Genomic DNA, 24,586 nt, shown 5'->3' on the forward strand with positions numbered 1-24,586 from the left:
TTTCAACATCCTACTCTTGACTGTGAGAACAAATGCAAATATTTAAGCAAAAAAACCAAAAAACACCCTCAAATTTTGTCACAGCTTAGCCAGATGTGACCCAGCCAACTGGCTGCTACACAATAAATAGGAACTTCCAGGATTATAATTCTAGTAGTTTCTTTTTTGCTTTGTTTTGTTTTGTTTTTGGTCAATAGTATCCATAATAATAAATTGGATACTATACCAAGATATCAGAGACATTTATTCTGCAGGTCCTAAGTATTCCATCAAGGAGATTAGTAATTTATAAATAATTAAGTAATAAGCAAATAGACCCTTAAATGTTGAGGATAAAATGGCAAAAACAAACAGAAAAAACCTAGTCAACAGGGATCCCTACCTTCTTTTTGGAGTGGCTTCTTTCCTCCTCCTTTGTGGCTTTGCTATTTTTCCCAGCACGGGACACCTTCTGGTCCCCAGACTGCTTGATGGTGATCTTGATCTCAGGTGGGCATATATAGTTCTCCAGATTCTTTGGGGGTTTCTTAGCCCGCTTCGTGGTCTGAATCTTCAGCTTCAGGCTCCCCTCTGTGAAGTTTGCCTCCTTGATAGAAAACTCCTGTTCTTCCAGACCATCTCCTGCCACCCATTTCTCACTGTCTGCATTGGAGTTGGAATCCACATCCCGTCCTGAGCCCAGTTCATCCTCCTCCTCTGGCTCCATGCGTTCTCCGCCTACTGGGATCCCCTTCCCAGTCTCCGGAGCAGAGAGCAAAGGTTCCCCTGCACAGCCAGGAGCAGTCAAGGGCTTGGCTGAGGAGACCGGCAGGAATTCCGACTCGCTCCCCCTTTGCCGGGAACCGCTTAAGACTTCCCTGGACTCCATGACAATCCTACAGTCTCCACGAGTTCTCAGGAGGGGGATGGGGAAAAGGGAAAAGGGAAAGGTGAGACGAAAGGGCACCCAAAATTCCAAGGAGAAAGTGGTCCAGCTGCTGGGTTCAGAGTCCCAGGGATGGAGACACGGTGAGGTTGTTCAGAAGGGATCAGATCTGCAACTGAGAAGCAGAGAGATAATTAGCCATGGCAGGAAGGAAAATGACCTCAAAGGTAACTCAAACTAAGTTCCAGAAGCCCCATCCTACCTCACTTATCTATGGCATCAGAAAAAAATGATTGGAAAGAAGTCAAACCAGAAAGTTCACATCCCCAAATTACATTATATTGGAGCAGAGGGGGAAACACACGCGCACACACAGGCTTTCATTGAATTGTTATTAATTTTTATGGTTGTGGACCCAAGAATAAAGATAAGAGAGGTGAGTCCTCCAGTCCAGTAACAAGCTAGATGCTTCTTATACTAAAGCCACAGCTGGCTGAGTCGCCATCAAGGCCAACCATGATGAAAGGAAGTCTAAGTGCTGATGCTCAGGTCTGTGGAAACTGCATCTGGCTGGCTTCTTGCACAACTTCCCTCTCACACGTGAAGAACAGTCTGCAAAGCTGAACACAACCCTGGGCTGCCTGGGCCAAGCTCTCCATCCCCTCAGAAGAAGAACTTCTGGACCATTCTTCCTTTATTATCTTTCATTATGAATTATTTTAATCATGCACATCTTGTCTTTATTTCTTAAAATAAATAAATGCAAAGCTTAGGTGAAGGCTTGTAAAAGGAAAACAAAAAGAGTTCAGTGAGAAATTACTTCTAATGCTGTGATTAATGCAAAACAAATGCTAAAAATGTTTCCAACACAAAAGTTATTTAATCATTATCAATCATTTAGATAAAAATAGTCACCCGAGACAGTTTTAATTCCCTTCCTAGACCTTAAATAAAGTGGCGTTATGTCTACATGACAACAAAAAAGAGAGGGGAGAGAGGGAGCATTTCACAGGCCTCTGGAAGTGCCAGGAATCCCCCCAGGATTTTTTATTCTGCCTTCCTCCTCACCAAACCATCATAGGATCAGCTAAACTATCCTTCACCCTTATTCACTCCATGTCCCATTATTCCCAATTTCATACTCATCATTTTTAAAGCTCAAAAGAAAGCCCAAATGCTCATTCTCAAGAGAAAACCTCAAGCCCTGGGGCCACCCTCAACTTCAAGACATCATCTCCTTCTACCCCTGGCTGTAGGTAAGATTACATCCAAGCCTTCCAAATGGCTGAACACTCCGCAGAAGGCATTACAGCATACCTTAGGCTGCTACCTTTGAACCCATCAATTTAAGGAACTGACCAGCAAACGTGCCCACCAGAAAATGCCAAAAATGCAACATACATTCAGAACAGCCAAGAACTGGAAACCGAGCGGGTACTTCCTCCCTCTGGAATCAGTACATTTTCAGCTGACGCCCTGTGAGGAAGCCAGTCAGCAAGGCAGCAGGGCTTTAACATGGACCCTGCTCCCCAGAGAAGCCCAGGAACATACTCAGCTCCTGGAAACTGCTCAGCTCCACAGAAAGACACATTTACAACTGCTTCCACTTAGGGGAAAACCCAATGAATGCAGCACTTCTGCAAGAGAAGTGGCTGCCTGGTGAGAGCAGGAGCATCCTGCCCAAAGTCGTCAAGCAAACACTGGACTGCCACCTGTGCCCCGTGCTACAAAAGGGACCAAGTCCCCACTTAGGAGCAGAGGAGCAGAGGAGGGCAGTTAGACTAGATGACACTATGCTTCCTTTACTTGTGAGATTCTTGTCTCATCTAGACTGATCTGCCTACCTGCCCAAAACCTTACATAGTTTTTAAAAAGTCATATTCAAGTCAACATTCATTGAGGCCTCTCTTACTAGTGTCAGGTAACACACTGCTGTTGGAGGCATCAAGATGCCTGAGAACCTGTCCCTATTTACCTCCACTGAGCAAAAAACCATACAAATTGGTCACCATGTTTCCTATGGCAACAGTGTTCAGTGGTTTACTCCCTCTGGCAGGAATCTCCAGTGTTACATTTTAATTCCCTGGTACCTACCTGTAAAGCATCCTTTGGTCAGAGCAAAAGCTGAGGCATATTCTCCATAAAATTTCCTAAACTAAATCTATTTGGACCTTTGAACCAGAGTAGGTCAATAGCTATTGCAGGTTCTGTGATGAGAGAAAAGAAGGTAAAATCTAAACTTTAGAGGAATAGATAGGAGTACAAAGTGGATAAATTATCTATATTGAGAAAGTATCTTCCCTTTAAAAAATGACTCACTTCAGAGTTTCTTATATTTAGTAGTATAAATCATTAACTAATTAATATGGAAGACAAAGTTCCAAAACTTGAAACTCAAATAGTAAGAGATCCACAAAAAATGAATATTCAACAATTTTTTTTTCAGTTCTCCTCAAGTCAAGATCCTAAGATACACAATTTAAATACAATCTCTTTCCTCAAAGAGGTTACACTCTTGAAGAGAGATTTGAAAAACAAAACAGAGATTTTTATATGTCCTATAATAAGGGATAGAAACAAAGGGAAGAGAAAGGGTTTTCCACTTGAGCAAGGTGTAGACTGATAGATAGGAAACTACACAGGAAGTCCTCAAGAGAGCATAGGATACGGCTCTGACCTTGAGGGGCTTCAATAAGTGGAGTGGGAAGGAAGACATGGCAGACAGAAGGAACAGCATGAGGCAAGGCCTGGGCAGGAGCACACAGGGTTATGTTCAGGAAAGAGAAAGCTGAGGTTTGGCTAGGAGGTGTGGTACAATGTGGTGACTGGTAAGAGGTATAGCTGGAGATAAAAGGTTACAGCCAGATCATGGACATCCCTGAATGGCACGCTAATGAGCTGGATTTTATCTTAAAGGTAATGAAGCCATTTAAGTAGGGGATGTCAGTAGGGAAGGGGTATTATTAAAGCTATGCTTTAGAAAGATAATTCTGGCATGTAGTGTGAGGAATGAATTAAGGGAACCTGATATTACAGGCAGGGGGACCATAAAGAGGCTTGGCTGAAATTCAATTCTTGTTGCATGAGGACCAAACCAGGGCAGCACAAGTATAAAAACTAGAGATGAGGGCTTCCCTGGTGGCGCAGTGGTTGAGAGTCCGCCTGCCAATGCCGGGGACACGGGTTCGAGCCCTGGTCTGGGAGGATCCCACATGCCACGGAGCGGCTGGGCCCGTGAGCCACAACTGCTGAGCCTGCGCGTCTGGAGCCTGTGCTCCTGAACAAGAGAGGCCGTGATAGTGAGAGGCCCGCGCACCGCGATGAAGAGTGGCCCCCGCTTGCCGCAACTAGGGAAAGCCCTCGCACAGAAACGAAGACCCAACACAGCCATAAATAAATAAATAAATAAATAAATAAATTTAAAAAAATACTTCATATAAGAAAACCTGAAAGAAAAAAAAAAAAAAACAAAAAAAAAAAACTAAAGATGAAACAGCAATGCAGTTTCAAATAATCCCATCCAGGAACACATCAATTCCAGACTTTCCCTACTGGTTTACCTTAAGAATTCAGTCTTAGGGCTCATTAGCCAACAAGTTGCATTCCCTATTCAAGTCAAACCAGTCTCCACAGTGGTATTACACACACACACAGAGTTCTTTCTGCCTTGATATTTTCTTATATCCTCTTCCAACCACGCAGGTGATGCCTGCCATACAACTGGTGTTCTCCAAATGTTTGTTGCATGAAGGAATGAATGAGCAAATGAACAAACAGATCCCAAGCCTTCCCACATTTCAAGGTCATGCCCAAGTCTTCACTTCTCCATGGCAACATACTGCAAACTCTGGACCACAGCACTCACTCCCTGGCCTGACTTAACACTGCTCGCAGCTGTAGAGCTTGCAACTAAATACTAGTCATACATTGTCTTCTCATTGTTTCCAGTACACAACTCTGATTTTCCTTACTCTATTGCAATTCAGTCTCAAGCTGAGACCAGCTGTAGCTGTACAACACTTACATTTGCTTCAGCACCCAGTGCAGGATGGGGCACATGGAGGACTTCATGGAGTTCTTTCTGAATGAAAATGAATTAGCCCCTGACAGCTCATCAAAGTCCTGTGGTTCAAACTACTCCAACTGTAGCTCCACCCAGGCAGGCGGCCCCTGCGTAGTTCACTGTCTATGCCCCTCATGGCCACACGCAAGAGAGACACTTTCAAAAGTAAAGAGCAAAGAAACATAACCCGTTTGTTTACTTCACAGGCACACAAAGCTGTTGTTCTCCTTTTGCCTTCTCCCAGCACGTACCTACCACCCCAAATTCACAGTTCCATTTTTTGGTGCATCGGAGAGACCACTGTGAGTCCTCTTGTGGCACTACTGCCAACGTGTCCTGTGAGTACACGCACACGTTCACTCAACGCACTCACAGAGGAGGGTGAAAACAAGAGCAAGGTGGAAACGGCTTGCCTTGTCACATTCCAGCAGCCAGCAATGACTCCAGAGGGGGCAGCACACAATGGACACTCTGTACTGGCTCAGGCTTTCAGGCCAACAAAAGTTAACCCTTCTGTGGCTGTTTGCAGGACTTGGAATGAGAGGAGCACCATAGGAACAATAACGCTTGCTTAGGAAATGACCATTCAGCAGGTTCCAGGAGAATAGAGGGGAGAGGAGAGGGGCTGTGATGTGCTTGGGAAAGAACACTGAGAGAGCAGTCCCAAGACTAGGCCTGCCTTTCACCGACAGTGAGATGCTAGACAAGTCACTCTGAGTCCTTTACTCCATACTTATCTCAGCAATGAACTGAGCAGGACCAAGGTCTGTTCCATACTCAAGACTGCCTGATTATACCCTGCACAGCCACAGATCTACGGGACACTCCAAAGTGGGTAGTGTGAGCCTACAGAATTATTTGTCTGAGGGCCCAGGGGAATCCTGCTTGGGTCCATGTGCTTCATGACCCAAGTGAGTCCCAGGGAGTAAGTACATCCTCTCTCCTCCATGATCTACAAAATGGAAGTATTTTTCCTAGTCTAGAACACATTCGTTACCTGCAACCTTGAGCGAACTCTTAACTAATCCTGGAACTTGGTGGAAATGCAAATTCTCAAGCCCCACCTATGGCTCCAAGGGTGGGGGCCCAGCACTCTGGCTGGTACCAAGGCCTCCAGGCAGTTCTGATGGACTTAGGCTTTGCCTATGTGCTTACCCTTACCAACTGACTTGACCAAAGAGCACTACTGCTCTATGTTTAAGGGGAATTCTCCCTTACAGTTTTACTTTTAGTCTCTTAAGACCAGACATCAGTGGCATTTTATTCATCTGTGCAATCCCAATGCCTAGCACAGTGCCCAGTGCATAATGGGCACTCAAGGAATGTTGGTTGACTGAATTAATAAATAAACAAACTAGCTCAGGCTGGGCTTCCCAGCATCACCCACCTCTCCCATTTTCTTTGCTTCCAGGGCACATTCAGGCCATCATCACCCTGACCACTGCTTTCCAAAGTGTCAACATGGTGGAACTGGTACAGCCCTTGGCATATATAACAGGAGTCAAAAGATACGGATTCTGGACCTAGTTCTGCCACTTAGAAGCCCTCATAAGCCCTCTTTCAGCCTTGGTGTCTCATCAGTGAAATGAGAAAATATGTCTTCCTGATCTTCCTCATTAGGTTATAGTTTTTATCTCTTTTTTTTTTTTTTTTTTTCTAATGGAACTATATGCTTCTTGTAAATTTTTTTTTAATAGCACATGCACATCATAAGGTCTTAAAGGCAAACAATGACAAATATAGGAAGAGTTTGCTGCCTCATTCCTGACCTTTCCCCGGAACTCCTCATCCTCAGTCCTACCTCGGCTCCTTACTCTGCAGATCCCGTAAGGCTGGACACTTCTTTCATCTTTACATGTAGAAGACACTGAGCTGCCTATACAATCCTGAGGTCAGAAACTTTTCCCCTCAAAACTCTGTAGAATGTCTTCTAGCATTTGCAGTAACAGAAGAGAAAATGGAAGCCAGCCTGGTTTTGTTTCCTTTGTCGGTAACTTGTTTTATGCTTTTCTAATTGCAGATTTTTTTTTTCATTGTAATAGCATTTTATTAATGACAAAATGAGTAGTGTGGATCTCACTTATTTTTCCTGGAACATAGTGCATCTTTTGGATCTGTAGTGCAGGTTATTTCTAGTTCAGAACCGTTCCCTTCAATTATTCCTTTAGTTATTTCTTCTATTCAGTGGTTCTGGCTTCTAATTTTTTCCTGTAACCTCAGTTTAGAATTCTCATCTCTGTTCTCCATTTCTCTCATTTTCTCTCTCACTGTTTTTTGCATTGTGGGAGAGCATTCCTTAATCTAAGGTCCATAACACCAATTTAATTCTGTCTTCCATCCTCCCTTTGCCTTTATTGACTTCACTGTGGATGTTTAATTTTGCAATTGCATAGTTTGTATCCCTGGAATCTAACTTTATTCATCCTTCTTGCTGTTAATTCTGATGCTTTTTCATCTCAGCATGCTCTCTCCTTGTTACTTTATGTTCCTTTTCCACCGGGGGTCATGCCTCTTCCTGTTGCAGATGTCTGGCAGCTATCTAAAATTCTTATTTTGCTATTGTAGTAAATACTATCACAATACTGTTCTTTTTTCCTTGTTCTGAGTGTTTCTCACCTAAGGTCTTGTGTTTGATTAGTTCTCTTCACTCATGCTCTGAGGAAAAAGCCATGCAGGGCAGTCTTGTCTACAGAGAAAGCACTAGACTGCTTTTGACTCTACCTTCCATCCATCCTGAAGTCAGTCAAGTCCTCCTCTCAGAGCTATCGCTATTATCAGTGATCTGGTCACCTCAGTTCCTAGTGAACAGTAACAGTGGTATGTTGGGGCTCGTGAGAGCCCACCCATGTGAGTCTCATCCCAGCTCCACTTTCTGTGGTGTCAAGTTGATAGCTTGAAAATTGGCTGTGGTAGGAGTGTTTACACCACAAGAATCAGCAAACTTAACAAATCAGGGCTTAGAAAAAATCAAGAGAACACGGTGTTAAGCATTTACACAACTGATAGCAGACATCTACCTACTACTATTTTGTGTGACTAAAAGGGGATTCTCCTGTCAGATTCTTTGCAACTCTGAGCAGCTGAAATCCACAATGTGCACTGTCACATAGACTCTTTATGTCTACCTCAGAACTTTCCTTGAGGAAACATCTCTGCCCAGAAGTCAAAAACTCCTCCCAAACCTCCCTCCTCCAGTCTTGCCCATTTGTTCTCTGAAAGCTGTAGACTTTGAGAAGATGTATAATGATGTTAGGGAGAAGACAGTCTTTGGTTGTTTTATTAAAGTTGTCCGTGCAGTAGATCTGATGACTGCCTATTTTTCTTATTGACAGAAATTGTGAGTTTCTGATCTTAGGGGGAAAAACTGTGTAAAAGGATGGAGTGTGAGCCTACCTGACAACAGATAGCAAAGCAACTGCATCTTCAACTTAGGCTCATTGGCTACGGTTATAAGAAATCCCTTCTCAAATTCTGGCAAGAGACCGACCATCTGTCTGATTTTGGCTTTGGGGTGGTTGAGCGTTCATCTTCCTATATGTCTTCTGAGGTATTTAGGTGGGGAGTCAGAAGTGGCCTTTTCCTCTTGGGGGACTTTATATGTGTCTGGGATCCTCTTCTGCTCCCTCAAGTTCACACCTCTTCGTTACTCAGGCCCAGGTCAAAGGGTACTTCCTGAGCTTCACAAACCACATCAGGACTCCCTGTTTTGTGCCATTAGAGCATAGAGCTTTTCTTTCCTAGCACTTACTATATATTATAATTAATACTTGTGCCACTCTTGGTTTCAACTCTGCCTGCCCCACTAAATGGGAAGCCCTTGAGGGTACATGCTGTGTTTGTTTAGCTAACCATGGAACCCCCAGGGCCCGGGCACAGCTCCTGATCCATGGATCCAAATTATTCACTGTGTGAATGCTGAGTGAGAGGCTGTGTCAAAGACCTGCCAGGTGCCATTTGACTCAGATGCCCATGACTCTGAGTGTTGTGTCTCTGAAAGTCCACATGCTGCAGAAGCACACAGAGTAAAAGCTCCATAAACACCAATAAAGTGATCAAGCAACCCAACCCTTACCAGCTCTCAATCAGCGAGGGCAAAGGCAGCTCTGCACACAGCTCTCTGACCCTGCAAACACACCAGTGGTCTCCGGCAGAGAATGAAGAGCAGACTCAGTGGCTTTTTTGTATTACATACCTGTGTGGTACATCCCTGGTCACAGTTCACCTCCTCCAAGCAGCGTTCCCTGAGTCCTACACCCACCACATTCCCCAGCAGCATCTCGTGAGTGGCAGCTCCCCCAAGTCCCACTGATTTGCTTAACTTCATATAATTCTCTAATTCTTCTGGCTGGCCCATCCTTTCTTCTTTCTCCACCTGGTTACCTCTAAGTCATCCTTCAAGAATTGGGTCAAGTTTCACTTCCTTCATGAAGACTGGCTGGGCCTTCCTTTTCTCCTCCTTTCCCCTTGTGTGTACACATATATACACACACACACTTATACACACTCACACTCACAGTTGGTCTTGCTCTCACTTCCCTGGGCATTCTGCTATCAAAGCATTTGGCAAACTGTATTGCAGTGTTAACAGCTGGGTTTTTAGTGGGTCTCTACCACAGTTCAGAGGACCGTGAACATACTCAGTAAGTGTCCAACAGCAAGTGTCCAAGCCATGTTTCCCCTTGAAAAGAAGAATGGAAGTAGCACTGATTTGATGTAACAGGTTTAGATTACTTAACCTCTCTTTTCCGTTTAGTAGTTGTGTTCTTGGAAATTACATATAAACTGTTCAAGTTGCATTTGGAAATTGGGTAATAATCCTACCTCAAGGGTTGTTTTGAGAAGTAATTGAAGATTAAATAAGATATTTATGAAAGATCATGTTGGGATCACCTTAGTGGGCATTCAAAACTTTTGGTAAATTTCATTTACTCCTGTAGTCTGTGTCACCCACACTGGCTTTTGGCTAAATGTTGCCTTCTCTTTGCAGATCCCAAGTAAAGCCCGAGAGCTGGGCATTGGAGACCAACCCCGTCCATCTCCCTTTACAATGGGAAGCACAAACAAGTAGTTTAATTTGTACCTACTAACGTGAGTGTTTTGATGTTGTTTGACTATTGCTTTCTTCTTCTACCTAGTTTGTCTTGTGGAGGAAATAAGACTTAGTTCAGCCACGAATTCCAGACTCAATTCCCTGCTCTGCCATTCAGAGCTGGGTGGACTTAGGCATGTTCTTTTTTCTCCCTGGGTCTCCCCATCCTCATTTGTAGAACACGGGAGGTGAGGAGGTGAACTCTGTGGCCCTCCAGCTCTGACCTTCTCAGGTGCTGAGCCCTCTCTCCTCAACTTGACGACCAGAAGCCCTTCAAAGACAGAGCTGGTACTTTACACCTCTGCATAGGTTTTACTGGTTCTGCAGGTCTGCTTGGCTGAACCTAACATAAAACTAAGAATCAGTCCCTGTACTCAGGGATCTCCATGACAGGGAGAGAAGCAGAATCAAACTCGCGAGGCCTGAGGCCGAGAGCACGCTGTTAACCAACAGTTCCAGTTCTAGCTGCAAAAACAGTGCCTCCTCTGGGAACCAAGAGCACAACACAACAGCACGAGCCCTGGGTCTTCGGCCCCGGGGAGAGGTCTCCACAGCACTGGCTAGGCCAATCCTCAAGTTTACAGGTGGAGCTCTGGTCTTGGTATATTACCTGTTGTCTGCATTTCTCCACGCAGTCAAGAAAAGCACACACTTGTAGTGCGAGAGGGGGTTAAATACAACAAATGGCCTCTACAGCCATTATCAATTTAATCCAAACAACAGCCCTGTGATGCAGAAGACCCATCCTCATTTTAAAGATGTGGAAATGTAAATGTAAATGTCCAGGAAGGCAAATAATTTGCTCAAGGGCACACGCTACCTGTGCCAGAGCCACAATCAAATTCAGGCTTATATGATTCCAAAGTCTGGGCTTTTACTTTTAGATCATGATGTCTCTAAAACACAAAGTGATGCCAGCTTTTGGCCAAATGCTCCTAGCTACTTCTATACATAGGAGCTCTAAAACCAGTTTGCCATCTGACTTGCCACATCACTTAAATTCTCTGGGCATCAGTTTTCTCATCGGCCTCCTAATCTCTTCACAGACTCTTCCAAGGAAAAAAGTAAATAATATATGCAGGATAGCACCTAAATAGGCTAAATATGTAGGGCTGGCCTGTAAGAAATAACTGTGATCATAATATTTCTTGTCCAAGTATATTAAAGAAGATCCACATGGTAAAGAAAATGATCCTAACTTTGAAGAGGGAAATAGTATATAATAACTGCTTTAAGTTTATTCTTTGATTTAACCCTGAGATGTACCCATTTTACAGATAAGAAAACTGAAATTGAGATACTTGTTGAAATCACAGAGGTAGTTCTGTCTGACTCCGACTGTCATTTGCTTTCCATTGAACCATAATGTCACCAGTCTTTAAATACCCAGCATTAGTAGTCACTTAAACTCTGATCCTCCACCATACCACGTGTAAACTGGGATGAAAATGGTAGACTTATCTGAGGGCAATGCAGCTAAACTGAATAATCAAACAGATAATAAATTCCCTAGTCATTCTTTCAAGGTCCTTTAATTTTGACCCCACTACCTGTTCAGTTTTAATTCAAATTCCTTGACTTCTCAACCATCCGATTCAGCAATCGCTTTGCTTATTGTCATTTGAACGTAAAGTGTAATCTGACACTTTCATGTTTGTGCTTCTGCCACAAAGGAGATGCTAGACATACCAGAGAGTAAACAGATACTGGCTCCATTTCCTGTCCTTTGTGATATTTCTCCTTCAGCTTTCGTGCATGGTCATTTAAATACTGCATTGTTACTTGAAACTTGAATCTCCAATTATGCTTTAAACTCCTGGAAATGAGTACCTGTAACACAGAGCTTTTTTGTTTTCCAGAGTGGCTGATCCCCATTCTGAATGTTTATATGTAGTTTTATTTTTGTCCTAAAGGTGCCTCTTCTGGACACCAGACTGAAGAGTTGGTGGCTGACAGGACTAGTAGTGGGCAGGACAGTCAGATGTCAGGATTCTCTCATGTGTGGCATGCGTGGAAGTGCTCCTCACACCTACTCTCCTCACATTCTGAAAACTCCAGTCACGGCTCCCATCTCAGCTCAGGGGAAATGTAGCCTTGGCCTATTCCTCACAGGACCGCATCCCATCTGTTTTGCTGACTGACACTCCACAGAGCCCTACATGACTGTCCTCTGTTGCTGCTCCTCCACTGGTTTTCATGAGTTCTTATGGAGTCTTCCATCAGATTGAGAACAGAGACAACCTCTTATCTATTACTTGAGGTCCCCACAGCACCATCAGAGTCTATCATACTCACGTTTAAATGTAAATGAGCAAACCAAGTTTGCTGAATCAGAAGGTTGAAAAGTTGATGCGTTTGAATGAAAACTCTGGACAGCTAAGATTGGGCCCAACTTAGACAGCCCTGAGTTTTGTCCTTCCCACTGCTGTCAGGAAACCTCAGACCAGCAAGATGCCTGCTATGGGTGACCTGTGCCTCAATATCATCCAGCTGGACATTCTGCATCAAGGCCTCCCTGCTCCTACCAGATGCAGTACATGTTCATGATTAGCATTCGTTTCCTTGTGGCAATTCCAAATTCACATTCAAACTTTGTCCCATCTCTGCTACTGTACCCACCAAGAATGTCCCCTTGTTTCAGTTCCACCATCAAACCCAAAACCACACATCCTCCTTGAAGCCTTCCCTGACTGCACTTTATCCCTGATCAACCAAATAGCATAATTCCACGTAGATCATGCTCCCACTTTGGCTTCAGACTGATGCTTTCCATTTGAGCTAAGCCTGTCTCTCCAGATATACTGTCCATTCTCCAAGGGCAAAAGCCATGTCTCATACCAGACTTTTCTCACCCAACAGTGCCAAGAACAATGGAACAAATTGCAATGCTGAGACCTTAATAAACATATGTGGATCCAAAAACCGACTGTAATCAAGCTCTGGAGTACAAAATAATGAACAGAGAGAAGGCCCACAGGGCTCTCACATCAAATCATCCTTTTTAGTCACCATTATGAATCAATACTTTAAAAAAAAAAATCAAAGCTCTCATTGCTCGAATAACAATAGGTCACAGACATACCACCCAACAACTGCAAGGGACTTGCCACCCAGATTTCATCATTTTGCTACAAGCACAACAACTGTGCCCCAATTGCCTCTAATGAGAGTTCTCAGGCTACTGCATTGGATTCATTAAATTCAGAATCTCCAGCAACTACATCTTTCCAGGCCCAAGTTCAAACCCCAAGCAGTTTCTTTCCACTGACAGAACTCTCAATCTTTGGCAGATAAAAGGAATAAAGAAGAAATTGCTTTTTACGGAGTTAGGCTAATTATTGAGTTCCTTGCCTTTTTTTTTTTTTTTTTTTCTATTCCAAGTCCTAGAGTAAAAGTAATTGCAGCATCTCAGTAGATGCTTGTAGAACCTTGCTCTTCCTAAATACTCAAGCAGTGTGCTCCTAGGTGACTCAGAATGCACTCTGAACTCAGGTCAAAACCCAGCTTTCCTGATTCCACCCCAACCCTAATCTCAGAGGCCTCTGGCTTTGGACAAACTGCGGGTCACTCGCTTTCATCTCAAAATGCATACAAACCAACTCACTAATTGTTACTGAACACAGGCCATGAAAGGGCAGACTCTGCTGTGGGGACTGAGCAGACATCCCGGGAGCACAGGCACAGCCCTAGCCTTCATGCCCAACAGAATCTACACAAGAAAACAATGCCTAGCCCCCGAGATCCAGGAGGTCCAAAAGTAACCATGGCAGAGATTCCAAATGCCTACTGGGCACAGAAAGCAGTAGCAAAGCCCAGACAGGGAATATAGTCTAGATTTTCCAGAAGCCGTCTTTGTCTGCTTCATTCCCGTTGTCTCAACTCAGTCATTTCACCAAAGGGGGCCAGTTTTCAAAAGATGTAGAGGATCAATCCTTTTCTTCCTTCCACATTATTCACTACAGTACTTCTTCACACTTAGCTCACCATCCCCTCCTCTCCTTTCTGTGTCCCCAAGTCTGGCTCTTTGGTGCTCACTAGGGAGTTTCTCCTGGTCCCAGTTCCCCTTCTGAAGGTAACTCTCATCCACAGCAAACACTTAGCAAAGTTCACTGATCCTCAGTGGGAGTGGTGTGAACAGTTGTTGGGGTGCCAGGAGTTCTGAGCTTTAAGAAACCTTTAAAATTCCCAGGACACGTCTACCTATAGAGTAGCAGAATTTCAGAAGGGGCCCTCCCTCCACATCAATCCAAACTCTTTCTCTTTACCGTGGCTCAAGCTAAGGAGCAGAAAGGCAGTGCAGCTTGTCCTGTACGTGCTGACGGGGAGCCAGCCCAGCCTGCAGCCTGCCTCTCAGAAGCCTGTCTCTGGAACTTTCCCCTCTGAGTGCATTTCTCTGCTCAGCCTTCTTTTCCACTGCAGCCAGGCGCACTCAGCCACCGAGGAATGGGAAGCACTTGGACTTAAGTAACAAAGAAGATTGCATGGTTAAGTGCCAAAATGAGGGTGGTGGACAAAAAATGCAACTGGAATTTTCAGAGAAAGTCAAGAGCTATGTGTGCAAGAGTGGCGAGGAGGCTCTAGTAGGTACTTAATAAATATTTTGATGATTGCATGAATGAGTGAATCAGTGACTGATAGGATGTAACATGAAGTAAAACATTATTAACTCTTAGGCTTTGAGGGAGAAACTGAGAGTGGGCGATTGCCCCTGAAAGATAGCCAAAAATATAAAAAGCCGTTGACCTAAGTATTTATTATTCACTTGTCTAAGAGGTCCTCGTTGTGTTGCTTCACCGTGCAGAGCTTTAGTGTATCTTAAACAACATCCACTTTTAATATTCTATCTCTGCATAAATTCTGTGATTCATTCATGCAACAGAAATCATTCATAAGTAGGGCTTTGTGGGGCAAACTTGGCTCCATCCTTCAAGGACTCACAGCCTGGAGAGGTGAGTGGCAATGAACAGCAAAGCAGCACGAGCCAGATGCCCGGCAAGTACTTTAGTCCCGAAGTGCCCTGGAGAAGGCAGTGAAGAGCTAAGAGCTGGTCAGGTGTCCGAAGAGGTAGACACTTCGGCTAAAAGGGACCAATAGGGACACCTTTCAGAGAGGAGTCGTTGATACAGAAGGAGCAGAGGTGTGGAGGTGGACAAGTGTACATAGTGCCCAGGGTCAGCAAGGAAATCAGTCTGATGGGAGCAGAGGCCTGTGTGTGCTGCATAAAACGGGGTTCACCCGAGAGTGTTGCAAGGTGCCTGGTACAGGCTGCTGGACAGGGCGAGCCAGGAATCGTGGGAAAGAGAAAGAGGAGAAATACAGAAAAGTCAGACAGCAAATGGACTGTGAAGAACTTCCCTGATTCGAGAGAACTTGCTGGGTTTGTCGGGACAGATGCAATCTTGCTCTCAGTTCTGTTCTTTAGAGAGGGTACAAATTCTGTCTTGAATATCTTTTCTCAGCCACTGTGGCTCCCTGATGAAAACTCTCCCCCTCGCACTCGCCACCCATTACCTCTCCTCTCTGTGTGTCTCCACGTCTTTTTCTTTCTCCTTCTCATTCTTAACTCGAAGAGCATTTCCTGAGCACCAATGCATCCTTGAGTCAAAATTGGATACTATCTGAGACTCTGAGTCTCCGATGTAGATGCAAAGTAGGCGTCCAACAATTCAACTGATTTAAAATACATATACTGTACACACTTCTTTTCCCCTTTGGTCAACTCAGGAGCACAAAACAACTATTCCCTGACTGTCTTAGAACACAAGGGGCCTCTACAGGCATTTCTGGTCATACCAAGAGGTTATTAACCTCCAAGCGATGGTGACAATAATCCCAGACATCAGTTTCCAGGAGGCAGTGTGGAAATCCTCTCAGAGTTCAATTACTGAAATTAGCTGGTATTACTTAATCCGCAGAACCCCTATGTAGTAGGCAGGGTAAGCATATTTTATCCCTATTTTACTGATTAGTTTACTGAGGCTCAAAGAGGTTAAATAACTTTCCAGGGACATTTAGCTGGGAAATAGTAGGGACAGGATCCAAAGCAGATCTTGTCACTTCAGGTGTGATGCTCTTCACACTTTAACAGAGCCATCTGGTCCCATGTGGGCCACCAACTTGTGTCATTTCAGCAAGTCAGCACATCAATGGCCTCATCTTCTGAAAGGGGATAAAATGCTTACTAAGCCTCCCTCCTTAGAAAATCAAGGGGGCAGATGTGGTATAAAGATGTTTTTGAAAAGAAAAAAGTGCCATGCATATAAAAAGGAGTATGTTTTGATAGGAAAAGATAAGTTGGGTCAAAGAAACATTTTTCCAAGCTGGCAAAGTTCTGAAACTCTTATCTGCTCTCCATTCATCCCCTCTCCCTTCCCAGCACTTGGAAAGGTGGAAGCCTCTGCCTGCCTGGTTAGCTCAGCTGGCTTTGCCTGTAATTATTTCTCATGTATCTGCAGATCACAGTCCATCCTTAGCTCCTGGGGAGGGGTAGCTGCTTCCTCCCAAGAGATCCTGTGGACTTCAGGGCTGCTCACATTCTCCATTTGACCCTGGCGTTATTTGCTCTGAACTGGATAGGAAGTCAACTGCAGGTTTCCAAAGCAAAGGCCATTAAAAAAATAATGTTTCCTCAACCTTAGATGGTACTCTCTAAGGGGGTAAAAAACCAACTCTGAAAGGGAAGCTGTTCTGACCTGACTCTGAAAATTCCAGATGTGAAATGTAAGGGCCACTAAGTTGGACTCGGTGATCTAAGGTCACCAGTTTCCCCCAAAACTTCCTATTGCCCCTACCTGGTATGTCTAAGGAGGCATAAGAATCTAGTAGTAGGCTAAGTGAAAACAGAAATAAATACTTAAAGCCAAACAAGAATATAAGTTGGCATCTTTCCCCTGCATTCATGAAGTAGTACACTCTGCGGGCATCTTGGTGTTTACTTTTCTGCGCTTATCAAGCCTTTGGCTGTCCAAAGTGTCTGCAACTTCATGGAGAGTTTGTGAAACACCAGGGTTTCATTTAGAAACAACCCTAAATGAAGCTCACACCTATGGCAATAGGTCTGATGGCTGTACTCCTTATTCAATCCTGACCCAAAACATTTTGGGAAGCTCACCAGGTTTCACAATATACCATAGGATAGCAATGGAATTGGACTGTTTTGCTCACTTCTTCACAGGAACCCAAGGACCAAGCACAGTGACATGTGGCCAGGACTCTATGAGCCTCCTTTTCTCAGGGCAGTGCTGCCACCCGCCCAGGACAAGAGCAGCCTCTTGTCTCCACCTCCACCCCCAAATAGACCTCTCCCACACAGCGGGTCTCTGAGCAAACTCGGTAACATTATCTCATTTTTTAAGGCACTGCAACTTCTTACAATGTTAATGTGTTAATAATAATTTACCCCATTCTTCTGGCAGGAGCAAAACTGAAGCAACTTGAAATGCCATCAGCAAAAAATTATTTATTTCCCATTCCTGAGCAGTGAAGAAAACAAGGTTTTGTTTGGCCAGGTCCACTCTTGATAGCTATCTGGTTTCAATTAAAACTTCAAGTCTCCAAGGGAAAAACTGGCATTCTGGGCCGCTGAGGCCCAGCCAAGTTTCAGTGTCTCTACAAGATTTCAGAAAGGATGTTCCAGCCAGCCAGCCACCTCTCATCTTCCTCCTTTTGCATATCATATAGAAGCTTCAGAGCAGAGACTAAAGTACAACTAAAAATAATGACCAGGTTGAAAGAACTCTGCCCTCCTAGAGATACATTTTTTTGTGCCAGAGAAGTATTGATTCCGCTCCTAATGGAATTGAAAGTCAAGATAACAGCAGAAATGGAATCAAGAATCCAGGGGAAAGTGCCTACCTATTTATTTCTTCTTCAGCAAACTCCTGCCTCTCCCCACTGACCATTTTCAACTAAACTTTCTACAAAGATTCCAAGCACTGTTCTCTCTTTGCCCCCAGCCCTCATTTAGGTCAGGTGATTTACAAACTAGCTTGCCATGAATAATGCACTCACAGAACCAGAAGCCCTCGTGGCACCAAAGGGGCTCCTTGGTTCACTCAGGTACACCCCTAGGCCTCCCCTGTGTGAAGTCCAGAACTGGGCCTGCCAGCAGTGCCTTCCTATGGGATGTTCTGATGTTAACATACGAAAGATTGGATTACACTCCTTCACTTGCCTAGCTCATTCGTGAATATATAAGGCAGTTGATATTTTCTCCCAAGCTATAAGTGGCCCCCTTCCGAACCACATCACTGCCTCTCAGCCACTCCTCCTTATGTTCACTACAAGCCATCCCATCCCCCACCTCCAATTTGTTTATTCCAGTGACACATCTATTTTCCCTGCTAAGGGAGACAAGTCTGTTTCCCTCCTCTGGCTCCCAATAGCATTCACTCACCACCTCCTCCCCCCAGCCCCGCTCAGGTTACTATAGTGGCTAGCAGCTCCCAGAGCCCAGCTCTAACACCAATTCAACTCCCAAAGACTAAGACTTTTATTTCCTTAATGGGGGAGGGGAGATGGTGTGCAAAGCAGCACTTTCTGAGTACCTGGTCTCCTATATTCTCAGGCTACATACCCTGGAGTTTGCAAATACTCTGTGTTTAACCATACTCTTCTGATTTGTCCTGAAGCCCTTCTTTGGTAGCAGGCAAAGCAATTAAGTACAGAGGAAAATACTGCATCTTCCGCTTAACTGAAACCTGGGACTTCCAAGTCAGGGCAAAAGAGATCACGCCTCTCTGCACTAGTCTTGGGATGGCAGAAACCACGGAAAGCAGGAGAAAGGGGAGGGAGTGACCTGGGATTGTAAACTGGCTACATTTTAAAGTGCTACAAACTTTCTCCTCCCTCACAGGCCCCTGGACAGCTGGCTCCGCCTCCCCATCCCAGCCAGACAACATCCAACTGGGGTGTGTGAGGATAACTCTCCCAGACCATCCTGGTCTGGCCCCAGTGTTGCAGATGTGGCCTGCATAGAACAACACCCTTCCTCTCCTCTCCACGTCCTTCTTTCCTAAATGACTCCTGCCCCTCCAAAACACATGAGTGTGTGTGTGCACACATACACACACGTTTTGAGGATAAGGATGGATTGGGAAGGGCACATCTGATTTACCTGTGTAAACTACAGGAGGGTAAAAGATGGGGCAGGACTGCCAGATAGTTTTGGCAATAGCGACTTTATGAAGTTAGTTTTTGCATAAAACTACAGAAAAAGAAGAAAAACAGGATGGAGAGTAAAGGAATGAAAAGGAAGAGAATAACAAATAATGTAAGAGGACAATAAGTAATATTAATATCTCCATAAAGACCATAGACTCCAACTAACTTTAGGAAAAAAGGTGTGGATAGTGGTGAAGGGGACGGGGAGGCTTGGAAGGAAAAGTAGCTGTGGTAGAATTCCAAAATAAACTGCCCTTTCGGAGGAGAGCTTCTGCAGGGATATAGAGAAACACAAATTGGCCTTTTAGCATTAGATGTCAACCATGAGATTATCAGGACAGTTTATTTGAAGCGGAAACGAATCGGAAATCCTTCCCTGAACAGTCCTCCTAGACCAACATACACACCCTCAGAACCCACAGAGACACACATAAAGAAGAAATGCAGCATCAAGGGGCAATAAGAACCCGCTCCCCACACTCCCAGTACCTCTAGCCTCATCTCATACTTCCAACTGCCTAACTTTCCGATCTCCAAAGAAAATACTTCCAGTTGGATCCTATTTCAGAATTGTAACTGGTGTGGGTTGTGAGAGGAGGGGTGTGTGCAGCCTGTAGGGGACGGGGACTGGAAGACAGCATTTCGGTAGTTCCTTATTTTTGTAGAGCCAGCATGCTCTACCGATCAGAAATTGCTATTACCCAACAATGCTTCCATCACAAATAGACACCAAAAACAGCATCAGCGTTATCACCATCTTGCTAAAGATCTGCCCAGTCCAGTTTACCTGACTTTGTCTCTGTGGAACTTCTCCTACAGTATTTTAGTCAAAGAGATAATCGTTTGAAAGACAAAAACAATAAATCGATACTGAAGTGTTCCCTTTCAGGAGTTATTTCCCACTGGAAACCACCGAACGGGGAAGCCTGTCGTTAATTCCCAAGACCACGGCTCCTCTAGAAACACACACAATGCGTGCTTTCAAAAAAGGCATTCGTCTGCTTTTAAGGGAATTCCTGTCTTTTCAGAGTCCCAAAACCGGAGAGCACGAGAAAGAGACTCAGATCCATTGATTAAGATTTTAAGAAAAAGACTAACAGAGCCACGACGCAAGCACACACCAACCTTCGCCGGCTGGACCACTTCTTCCCTGTTCTTCTTTCTATTAACGACACGTTAGATTCTGATACATTCCCCCCCACCCCAAAAAAATCTAACTAGATACAATGTAGCTCTCTAGCTCCACTTAACCTGCAAGTTACAAAGAGGGAGAGAAAAAAATATCCTGCCGCCTTCCCACCCCTTTCCCTCCCCCCTCCCCCCCTCTAGTCCACTCCGCCAACGCCAAACCCGCCAGCCCCGGCAGGCAGTCAGCGGCCGGACGGAGGGAGGGTGCAAAAGGCGTGGGGAGGCAGAAGGCCGGGGTCGGGGGGCGGGGGGGGGCGGATCAGATTAGGCCAAACTCAATAAGGTCCCAGACCTCCAGCCCGGCGCTGCCACCCTCGCCGCCACCAACGAGTCACTTCAAATGAGCCAGCATCTCTGCCCACCGCCGGCGGGCCGTAATCGCGCCCATCCCCGGCAGCCTCGCCGGGACCGGCATCCCGCCCCTTCGGCCCGGTCTCCCCCTTCCCATCGGTGCAAAGTCAAAGCCCCGGCGAGGCAGCTTTAACTTTTTCATGCAGGGAACACACACCGCCCCCGACCCCGAGCGTGCGGCGGCCCGCGGCGTGGCTGGAGGCTGGGCGCCGGGCTCCCGGGCCAAGGTCGCCGCGCGTGCTCACCCACGTCCCGGCGACTCCGGCTCCGCTGGCCCCGGCGCTCGCTCAGATCCCGGCTCCCGTCGCTCGCCCGAGCCCCCGAAGGTGCTGCTGCGGCAACTCCATGGCGATGAGCATCTGTCACACGGCGAGCCGTGGGCTGGCCACCCTCGCTCGGGGGGCGCCGGGGCCCCCGGGCGCCCGGAGGCGGAGGCGAGCGGCGGGCGCCCCGGCCGGCCCCGCGCTTCCCGCCCGGCGCGGCCGCCTGCGCCGCGCCACCGATTTACGGAGAGAGATATCAAGGGGGAAAATGGCGTCTCCGGAGCCCGAGGAGTCCTGGAGTAATCACATTCACACACACACACGCCCGCACGCACACACTCGCACACCGCGCGCCGCGGGCCTGGCTAATTTTAGCAGGAGCCCCCCCGCCCCCCCAAATTATATATATCCCAGTCTCTCCAATCAATGCTATTTTTTTTTTCTTTCTTTTCTTCAAAGGATGGATTGGAGCCTTAAAAAATGTTGCCGGGTTCGGGCTCGCAGGAGGCGGCGCGCGGAGGGCGAGGGCGCTTTTGCTGAGCTGTGCAGTTCGGTCCGCGGCGCCGGGCGGCCCAGCTCGCCAGCTTGTCCGCCCGCGGTCGCTAGTGCTGCCGCCGCCGCCGCCGCCGCCGCTCCATGGCCGCGCCCGCCCCGCGCCCCCGCCGCGTCCCCTCGCCACCCGCCCGCGTCCCCGGCGAGCGCTGGAGTGGGGTCGGGCCCGAGTGGCTGCCTCCCGCGCCCTCTCCCGAGTCCCGGAGTCCTAGTGAAAGGAAGGGGGAGGGCGCGGGCGGGGGAGGGGGAGGATCGGAGCGGCAGCGCGGCGGAGCCGAACGGGGACAGCCACCCCGCGATCTGCCTCGGAGGGGGTGCGGGAACCCACACCGCTCGCCCAACTGATCGGGGGCCGCTTCCCCGACTTGAGCCGGGGGAGGCACAGCCAGTAACCGGCGAGCGACCTCTCCCTTCACCCTCCTGCAGTGAATTTCTGTGAATTTCGATCAATTGGAGGGAGTGGGGCTTATGCCCGGGGAGAAGGAAAACACTTCGTGGAGGCGGACCGGGGACCCCTCGCCGCCCTCGCGCCCCTCCCGCTCCCCTACGCCCTCGAGGCCCAGTGGCTCTGCGCGCCGGAGTCCGCCGCGGAGACTGGGCTGCCGCGGGGACCGCCGCGGGCTCGGCACCGGCTCCCGGGCTCAACACTGCCACTATCTGACACAACAGGAGCAGTGTTGGGGGAACTGCGCGCCGAGGCGCGAGATGTGATAGGCTCTGAAACTGGGTGCATTTTTTTAACCTGGTAATTACATTTCAGGGGGTTATATTTTTGTTAAGCGACATGTATGCATTCAGATGCTTATGTGCATTTTCTCGTTATTCACAAAAATTCGACAGCTGATGAGGGAAAAGACACTGAGAGATGACGTTGGCATGCAATTCTCTATTAAAGATGGTGAAAAGAATAAGGTGGAATGTCTTCAGTTCATACAAAATATGGTGGTATTTTAATCTCTTTGACTATTTGTAATGGGGCTGCAAAAGTGGACCTATTCAGGCCACTCAGTTGCAACCCCAGGCAACTGAGGAATGTAACCCCTCAGGGGTGTGTCTACATTATAGGACAGATAGAGATTCAGGAAGGTTTGCAAGTGGTTTTGCTTAAAGACCTTGTGTAGAGTTTACTCAAAACTTGGATTGTGGGAGAACTCCTGCTTACCACGTTTTATATTGAGAGTTCTGGGACTTTGGATTGAGGAATGATTTGGTAGTGATTGGGAATGACTCCCACCAAGCACATCAGCCACTGAAGACCTGGGTCGCCTGCTCGTGTGAATTCTGTCACAGAGCTTCTTCACTCTCATCACTCTTTTTCACAGGAACTATGTAATGAAGTACAGCAACGGAGACTGGCTCTGAGGACCCTGTAACTCCCATCCTGGTCCATGTCCCTGGATCAGGTTCAGTCTGATTCTGAACAGATCACTGCCCTCTGACCAAAGTGCCCTTGCTGTCTTCTTTTTTTCAGAGAAATGTTCTGATTGGCCAAAAACGCTTCCTCTATTACTCATCACTGCAAGACCTCTGTTAGAGCAATGTTTCCATAGGTCTTCTGTTACCCCTATACTGGAGTATTGTTTTTTATTAGTGAGAAGGTAATGTTTAATTAGAAAAAAAATCAGCAGGGCATATGAACTGATAATAGAAATAAAGATCTAGGCACACATTTTGATGTCAAAAACAAAGATTCTGTGCAATCAGATGACCTTGCCTGATTCCTTCTGTACCTAGATTTCTGAAATCCTATACCAAAGCCCCCAGAGGACTAAGATAGCATGTGGGTTTTTGCCTACACTTTCCAAATGGAGAAACTGAGCTCCAGAAATCAGAAGGGTTTGTCCATGAGCATTTGGCTGGCTGGTGTCATCTGAGCCAGAACTAAAGCTTGTTGCCCAAGTCCCTTCCCTTCTTAACCTTAGCATATTTACAGGGTCTTCCATCCTGTGTTGTTGTGTTTCTTTGAAGAGCAGCTCAGAGAGCACATGGCATATTAAAAATTCACTATAATAGATGGTAAGTCTACAGCATTATGGTGCAGTAAACGTTTACCTGAGAGATCACCTTGTCAAACCGCATCATCTTAAAATTGAGGAAACAGAGACAGAGATGCAGTGGACTGCTCCAAGTCATTAAGTTAAGGCAAAGCCATAAACAGACTCTATGTCCTGTGACTTCTCAGTCAATGTTCCTTCCATACATGTAGCCCATTTTTTGATCATGAGGGTGGGAGGAGGGGAAGGAAAGGGGGGTCTTCTCACTCTTTGTTTTATATAGCTATATATAAAGCACACATACATATGCACATATATATATGTACATCTACATATACTAATATGCATTACATATACTGTATTTTGGATATATTTTAAATTTTAAGCATATAATAACATTAATAATATAATAATATAATTTTTGTATATAATAATAAGGGATTCCTGAAAAAACTAAAGCCACACCCCTGAACAATATGTTTATTGATGGAATGGGACCTGTATTCAAATGCTAGCTAAATATCACAGGAGTTCTTATCTTCTTTCCCTAGTAGGCCACTTTTTGGTTATCTGAGAACCAGATCCTAAAACACAGAAAGTCCGAAACTGGTAAAGAAGTTGGTCTGAAAATTAGTGCCATGCAATTTTAAGATACCTATTCCCAATGCCCCAGGATCCTTGAGAAAATAAAGGGGCAATCTGAGCAGCTGACGGGAATACACACAATACACATCTCTTAGTCCTACAGTCTCCAATGTCAGCATCTTGCAGTCACTCAGCAAATAATTATGTAGCATGAATTATACCAGACAAGATGGTAGCAACTAGAGATTCAAACTCAGAATTCACAACTCAGTGGGAGAGACTGACATGCAAACTTCTAACTACATCTAATATATGGAAATATCAGAAAGGAGATGTTTACAAAGTACACAGAGCACAGATGCAGAAATAGTAGAAGGGTGAAGTCATAAACCATATCTTCTTGAGAATTGCTGCACATTTATTACGGGTTGGGTTGGCCAAAAATTTCCTTCTGTTTTAAAGTAAAAATAAAAG

At 45.8% G+C, this 24,586-nt stretch overlaps 1 protein-coding gene across 5 annotated transcripts in view; it reads right to left on the reverse strand.

Moving 5' to 3' along the window:
- Positions 1 to 22,090, reverse strand: part of SETBP1 (SET binding protein 1) — a 376,312-nt gene extending 354,222 nt beyond the window's left edge. For 3 of the 5 annotated variants that reach the window (XM_057526551.1, XM_057526555.1, XM_057526554.1), the window contains exons 1-2: positions 20,964 to 22,090; positions 383 to 1,040 (exon numbers count right to left, since the gene is read on the reverse strand). In XM_057526551.1, coding sequence (XP_057382534.1) covers positions 383 to 868 — 486 coding nt within the window. In that variant the 5' untranslated portion in view covers positions 869 to 1,040; positions 20,964 to 22,090. Of the gene's footprint in view, positions 1 to 382; positions 1,041 to 20,304; positions 20,424 to 20,963 lie in introns of those variants that run through there. The other 2 variants (XM_057526553.1, XM_057526552.1) reach the window with 2 other exon arrangements.
- Positions 22,091 to 24,586: the final 2,496 nt, after the last annotated feature.

The sequence above is a fragment of the Balaenoptera acutorostrata genome, chromosome 13, assembly GCF_949987535.1.
Source record: "Balaenoptera acutorostrata chromosome 13, mBalAcu1.1, whole genome shotgun sequence".
Taxonomy (NCBI): domain Eukaryota; kingdom Metazoa; phylum Chordata; class Mammalia; order Artiodactyla; family Balaenopteridae; genus Balaenoptera; species Balaenoptera acutorostrata.